This window comes from Orbicella franksi, chromosome 4, assembly GCF_964199315.1.
Source record: "Orbicella franksi chromosome 4, jaOrbFran1.1, whole genome shotgun sequence".
NCBI classification, from domain to species: domain Eukaryota; kingdom Metazoa; phylum Cnidaria; class Anthozoa; order Scleractinia; family Merulinidae; genus Orbicella; species Orbicella franksi.
The window spans coordinates 7694801-7702300 of record NC_138148.1 but is presented as its reverse complement, the minus strand read 5'-3'; the positions used below and the strand labels follow the sequence as shown (position 1 = coordinate 7702300).

The 7500-nt window shown below is 40.3% G+C and overlaps 1 protein-coding gene across 3 annotated transcripts in view; it reads right to left on the bottom strand.

The window, feature by feature from the left end:
* LOC145486083 (uncharacterized) overlaps positions 1-7500 on the bottom strand; it is a 12651-nt gene that overhangs the window by 3889 nt on the left and 1262 nt on the right. For 2 of the 3 annotated variants that reach the window (XR_014049247.1, XM_081464791.1), the window contains exons 2-6: positions 6343-6432; positions 4705-4848; positions 3419-3553; positions 1877-2014; positions 299-708 (exon numbers count right to left, since the gene is read on the bottom strand). Coding sequence is in view for 2 of the 3 variants with exons in the window: in XM_081464791.1 (XP_081320917.1) it covers positions 299-708; positions 1877-2014; positions 3419-3553; positions 4705-4848; positions 6343-6409 (894 nt within the window). In the remaining variant the exon portion in view is untranslated. Of the gene's footprint in view, positions 1-298; positions 709-1876; positions 2015-3418; positions 3554-4704; positions 4849-6342; positions 6481-7500 lie in introns of those variants that run through there. The other variant, XM_081464792.1, reaches the window with a different exon arrangement.

Here is a 7500-nt window from a genome sequence, read left to right as displayed (position 1 = left end):
TTACAAAAACACTTTTGTATATTCTAGAGTGATTTCGTGTTGTGTCTCTGAAACACTAACTCTAAAAGCTCGACTAAGCGAGGAAAAGTAGGGGAAGACCATAATTGACAAACAAAGAGAAATAAGCTTGGTAGAGTAACGATAGAGTAAATCTCTATAGAGGATACCTTTGTCGCACGTTACAGAAGGGTCCTCCAACAAAAATTACAAATAATTAAATTAATCTTATAATATTAACATAGATAAAAAACTAAAGAAATAAAAGAATAAATATATCGTTGCTTTACAGATTGCTTACCTGTGGTGATGGAGCCGGAGTAGGTGAAGGAGTCGGATATGGGGAGGGGTACGGGTAGGGATACGGGGAGGGGTGTGGGTAGGGATACGGGGAGGGGTATGGGGAGGGATATGGGGAGGGGTATGGCGAGGGATATGGGGAGGGGTATGGGGAGGGGTATGGCGATGGATATGGAGCAGGATAAGGGTATGGATATGAGGGTGGTGGGACGGGTATCGGGTATTGCCCGGACTGGTACTGATAGGGATGTAGAGCTTTAATAGGATATGGATATCTTTGTGGAGCTGCTGGGGTATTTTGGTACTTCTCGCAACTGTGAGGACATGTTTCTCTTATGTCGTTGTTCGTTGCACAATAACCCATCTTTCCCCATTCTGGACAAACCGCATGGTTATCTGTGTAATCGGATTCTGAAAAAAAGAAAAACAGAAAAGGCACAAATTTTACGTTTTTACGCCATATTTTACCGCAGTGTTAATATCACTTATATTCCAGACCTGTATCGTTGTATTTAGTAAGTGTCATTAGAAGAGGATGAGATTTGACAACGAAATGACAAAAGGCAAAACTAGACGCTTTATAGGTACAACTGAATTCACAGCTGATAATAAATTATAAAATGTCACTGATAGAACGGACGGCGAGGCAATTTTCCGAATGCGGCGGCTTAATCAACGTGGAACTTATGCAAAATCGCACTGCCATCTCGGTAAATGATATTGCAATTCTTTCCATCTTATGCATGTTTTTTCCAAATTTCATAACGTGTATTATGATTGTCAATAAGCAAGAATACAAATGAATCTTCAGAATTCGCCTAACTTTTAAGTTGTCAACGAATCGTCTTTGCAGTTTTGATGGGTAATGCTACGAACCAATCCTTCACGGTTACTAGCCCATTTTTCTTGAGGATAGAAACTCGGATGCAACGCGGGCAGAGTAATTTTCACAGACTGAGCTTACGATGTTCGGTGATATAATATATTTTTTCCAAGAGGCCATAGTAACGAATCCTGCAATCTGATTGGTCCGGATTTTCTTATCTCTGCCCACGGTTATGGTAGCGCGCGCGCGCGATGTGGTTTGAGAGAGAGAGTGAAAAAATTAATAGGTTATTCACCGGCTTAGGGTTGGTCCATATTGTGAAAAACTATGACCTTGGACTTGAATGCTGCCCACACAGTTTTTCATTATACGGACCTCCCAACCGGAAAATACAAATATCTATATATTTTTCTATATAAGAAAAAATGTATTAGATATTTGGAGAAGAAGGTACTTCAACCTTTGTTGGTTTTCATGGAGGTCCTCTATCCTGACTGAATTGGAAATTGGATATGTTTGCTCTTCAGGAGGGAGGAAAACCAGAGAAAAACCCTTGGAGCCACGTATGGCGCGGGACCGGAACCGATTCCGGACCACATTGGTGGGAGGCGAGCGCTCTCACCACTGCGCCATCACTGCTTCATCTCTTGTCATAGAGCTGCAGCATACCTTGCATATCTTATCAAATTGAAAAAATGTGTTGTAACATGATCATGGTCGTAATCTAGATTAAAATGACGCAGTTATTTCTACCTGGGCCACAAAACTCGCAGGATTTCTTGCAGTTCTGCTTCATGTAATCGGGTTGCCGCTGACACCGTTTCTTATCCTGCTCATTGGGGAAATAATCTCCGCAATTATCATCAAGATCCATGCATTTCTTAGTACCTCCTGAAAACGAAAGTAATAAATACATGTAATATGAGGTTGTTGAGAGTGATAAATATCTGCTCATTCATTCGCAAGCTCACTCGTTTCTCGTTAATATTTAAATTGCCTGGGGCCCGTTTCTCGAAAGCCCCGGAGGCTTTCCTGACCCGCAAAGCCATTTTTGGTTAATCTGTAACTAAAAAGGGAGCAATGTACACGCGTGAGACTTCTTGTATGAAGAGAACCTCTGTTCGTGTTAAGATTATGTGAATAAAACAGCTCTGTAATCATAAGGTTTCAGATTTTGCCATGGCTTTTCGGGTGCAAAAACTTTCCGGGACCTCCGCGAAATAGGCCCCAGGAACACTAAAGAGGACTAAGGTCACCATGCGAAAATACTCTCCACCGAGTTTTTGGTCATTGCACAGTAATCCAATAGTTCCATCAATTTAAAGTTTCTTTACTGAAACGTTCCCACAAAAACTTACTCCCTTACACAGTAAAACTTGTTACCCATGCATGATGCTCCGCACTCACTCTGTCCTCAGAAAAATCTCACCACGCTACATTTAAAGTAAATGAAACATTCTATCTCATATCGTGAGGGCATCGATTAAGAACCAAGTTCAGAAGGAGTCAATGTGCAGTTCTTTCACTTCATAAATATTAGAACTATTATTTGAACGATAAAAAATTTGACACCATTTAAATACCCAGTTTTGACCATGATGCATTGCGCACTGTGCAGCATTGGAAAACAATAGAAACCTCGGGGTCACATACACAAAAATCATAACAGACACGTAAAATTCATATCGGTCAATACTGGGTCTTTAAGATCTTACCTGTAGCTTTGAATGTTTCCCCCAAAGAAAATCAAAGTTCGAGCAATAAGTGCAAAAATTATTTACTAAAAATCTACTCATAGCACGGTAACTTTTGGAATACTATTTAAAACAACTCACTTTAGATCATTTCTCTAAGTAACCTCCCGATTAAATTCTCAAGCGTTCTCGAGAAAGTTAATGTTAAACCTCATAAAAATGCTTAAAGCGTGTGTTATTGTGTTTTCGACTAACGCGGAACTTCTGTTTCAATTGAAATATAGACGTTCAAGTTCAATTTTCTCTCGCGGGGTCAGCTTGAGAGCTTAAGTCTCGTTAAGTTCTTCTTACCTGTATTCAAAATATTACCATGCCACGAGGTTTATTTGGTAACTATATTTCTTGCCATTATTGCGCGAAGGTCCCGTGAAAATCGTCTTAATAATACGTGGAGGTTTAATTTAATTAATGATTCATTGTAAGAATTATTAATGTCCAATATTAAACCGCCTGTCATGTCTTGTTAAACTAATTGGCGGTTTATTCCGTAACACTTATCACACCAGTAACCTGTTCCTGACCCACGACTTATTTCACTAACCTCCTTTCTTCTCACAGAAGTGGCATGAAAACGGGCAATCCCTTGCCATATTTTCAAAATCTGCTAGACATTCTTCCTCGGTTTTGCCTTCACAGTCTACGTCTGGGTTATCTTTGCATATGTCGATATTGTAAACTACAAATATAAAAAAGACACTGCTTGATGATACTGCAATACAGTGTCATTGAAAATGTACAGCGAAATCCCAAATTGTCGAACCTTCGAGTTTTCGAACCAGTGGCGGATCCAGACCTTGAGCTGAGGGGGGAGCCAGGTTTTGTTTTGCTTACCCTGCCGGCTTTTCTTCCCTCGGTGATTGTTTTCTTTACCCAAGGAGCCGGGAGCCCCTGGCTCCTTCCCTAGATCTCCCACTGCAAACCTCCCGATAATGCAGACTTATCGTCATTTCACTTCCCTAAGTCGGTGTATTCAAGGTCGCGGTGATTACTTCCGTCTTCTTCATTGACTGGTCGGTCATGTCAGAAACAAAAATAGAAGTCTTTGTAATTTCACAAGACCAAGAAATCCGAAGGGTCACGTTTGGAGCCCACCCACAATTTTTCAGCCACTGTTCATCCACATCATTGTTTTTTCACTGACTGTCGGAGTTGCTCTTCCATGCGCACTATAATAATGATAATAACCAAAGCACCGCAAAAACATGATAAAATGACTATGACTCCCGTTTCTACCATGACCGCTGATATTAAAATGTAGCTTTTCATGGCCATTTAAGGTAGCTAAGATAAAGAGGATTTACAAGACAAAACCTTTTTAAACTTTTAAACTACCACAAAAATCCCGCATTTTGGCGTGCATCAATGTTTCACTAACAGGCAATTTGCATGATGGTGTCGTTTGACTACAACTACCAGAATCCTTCACCTTTTCTGTTTCTTATGCTAATTATGTTATTTAAACCCCACTGGGACTTCAAAATTCAAATGATAAAGAAAAACCGAAAGGAATTCTGGTAGTTGTAGTCAATTGACGATAACGTGCAAGTCCGCTATTATTTGCGATATTTCCATTTAACATCCTTTTTGTCCTTAGTTTATTGATTTCTTATGATCGACAGGGGCGTAGCCAGGAGTTTTCAATTGGGGGGGGGGGGGGGTCACACTTTGTCCAAGTGAGGGTACTCCCCAGATTGTCATGCCATTTTCGCCACCTGTAGTGGGTTGTTTGCTTAAAAAAAACTTACAAAATGGGGGCAGGGTCACGAACACCTCAGGACCTCCCTAGCTACGCCGCTGATTGACAGGGTCATATGACGGTATTCTTACGTTTTTTGTATGGTATTGACCTCTGCAGATCAAGTATTTTACGGATTTGCTGGTCTTCTTCGGTCAATATCTCTCCACTTCCGGAATCACTTCCCGACCCAGGCTCTGCGCTGGACACAAAGGCGTCTTCATTCTCCTCAATATCTGGTGGTAAATATATATACATTTCAGTTTTAAATAATAAACACCAATGCTGGGGAATTTTAATATGAAAAGTTTATCATTTTCGTCTAAGACTACTTACTATCCACTCACCTCGAGGCCCCCAAAAATGATTTGCAAAATTACAATACATCTTATTCGACTGTTTTGCGAGCTTCGGGTTAAGCCTAAAATAAGTGCGAGTATTTTTCAAAACGCGCGAACACAAAGCAATTATTATTGCATATTAAATCATCGATGTTTTCCGTGATTATAAACAGCTTTTTTTACTGAGTGTTGTGAAATGTTGATTGAGAAGAGTTGGAGTGTCCTTGGAAGGTGGAGTAAGTTTCCTCCGATAAAAAAAGCTGACAAACTTGAGATAAAACTACATAATTCGCGTCTATAAACAATTAAAACGGCAGTTTTGATTCTGCGTACGCTGCAATAAGCCACGTTCTGTATATTAAAATTCTAACATGGCTCCAAGGCTTTCACAACAAAATTGCAAATTTGTTTAGTTTCCTTTTTATCTCAAATCCCAAAAGAGACTTGGATACAAAGAAAACACCACCAAATGTAGAAGTTTGTCCTGAAAGCCTCGGAGCCATGTAAGAATATTGATATATCGAACATGGCCTACTGCCTTGAACTGATATGAATAAATATATACCGAAAAACGCGTTATGTTGGTCGAAGCGCGTCAAATCTGATCTATATCACAAAGTATATAATCATTGTGCCGTCATTATTTATGGCCATTTGACAACACTTATATCTATCAAGTGCTCTCAAAGCTCCGACGCGTGTCATGACTTTTGCTTCCTCTTTCTCTTTTCTTAAAATTAATTTTCAATGAGGATGACTACATCACAAAGTGGCTTACAGTAGGGTCCTCAATTAAGGTAAAAAAAGCAATCAATCAAGGAAAATCACTATGAATTTACATGAAACCCTAAGAGCTTAACCGGAGTAAGGGGCCTCCACGGACTAGACATTTAGTAGTCGACAACTATATTTGGTATCGACTTCTAAATGTTATTACAACTACGAAACGTAGTGTGTGAGATGAGTTGTCGACAAACTAAACGCTAAATTTTTCAGTAGTTGTCGACAACTAAGCAGTTTCCCTTTTCGAAAAGGGAAACTGCTTTAGTGGTCGACAACTTTGTTTTGACCGTTCTTCTAGCGTGTGGGAATCATTGGTATAGCTGTCGACAACTTCGTTTTCACCGTCCTACTCGCGTGTGGGAATCATTGGTTTAGTTGTCGACAACTATGGAAACGTGAAACACATCTGAGCATGCGTGGGGAACGTTAGATCCCAAGCTCTCGCTGGCCTGACTTAGTGGTCGTCAACTAACACCCCAATGTGTGGAATGCTCGCATTGGACACAACTAGTTGTCGATAACATTTAGTTGTCGATAAAAAATAGTTGTCGACAACTAAATGTTTAGTCTGTGGAAGCCCTGAAGTAACTATCTACTAATACTTACCTTCTCCAAAAGTACACATGGCGAGGACTACCAGGATGCAAAGAGGCCAGACTGGTTTAAGCTTCATCCTAGCTTTTCAAAAGTTAATTGCTGCCGTATGTGAAAAGATAAGTACATAACACCAACATTATATTGTAAGTGTAAGCTTGTAAGCTGCTACAAATGAAGATTTCACTGATTGAGATAGCAGAGATACCAAACTAAACAAGAAGTGAGTGAAGGAGTGAAGTTGCTCCACACCTACAGCTTGGAAAATAATATTTTCCAAGATAAAAATGCCGGTCATCTGAGAATTTGGTGACTCGTACGGGAGACCGAGTTGGCTACAGCATACAGAAAACGAAGGCAACTGAGCAGTCTATAAATGCTTACAATTCTATTTTTCAAAAGTTAAAAAATAAACAATCATTTTCCCTGTCTGGGGATCGTGATCTTTCAGTCAAGAACAACGATGAGCAGTGTCAATCAGATTTGCGATAAACCATGAGAACTGCTCACTTAACATAGACTGAATACAAATTAATGAAATCCATAAGTGGCTATTAATCAACTTGATACAGGCAGATTAACTGCCTACGGAGATTGTAAAGCGAACGTTAGATGGAGGATGTGAGAATAGATAGCCTCTTCCAGGCATTCAGTTAATTAGGCGCAGCGCGAAAAACGGCGAGGGAAAAGATAGGGGAGAAGCACGGCAAGGGAAACCGAAAGAACTCCTGTGGGCAAACTTAACAAATGCCAGTATACCAGGATCAGGTATACCCTCTGATTGGTCAATTTTGACAAGTTGTGTTAACACTCGAATGTTACTGACGCAGATAAGAAATGCGATATGGCGGCGGTCCGAGTGTAAAATGGGGTTGACGGGCCTACATGACTTCCAAGGTTCGTCACATTTGTACATTTGCCGTTCTCTTTTCAGGCTCTCAGCCTTTCCTTGCTTCACGCCTGTTTATGAAAGGCACCTTAAGTTGTGTTATTATGGCCCGGCTGTTTGATTAGCACTGTTTGCAAGTAGATTATTTTGCTTCTTATCACGAATATCATATTTGACATATTTAGCTTCGTCCGATATTTCTTCAAAGACTGCCGTAGCTTTACTTCGAGAAAGAGCGCCGTGATTTTCCAATCGATTCCTGTCGATCTCCTGAGTAGGTG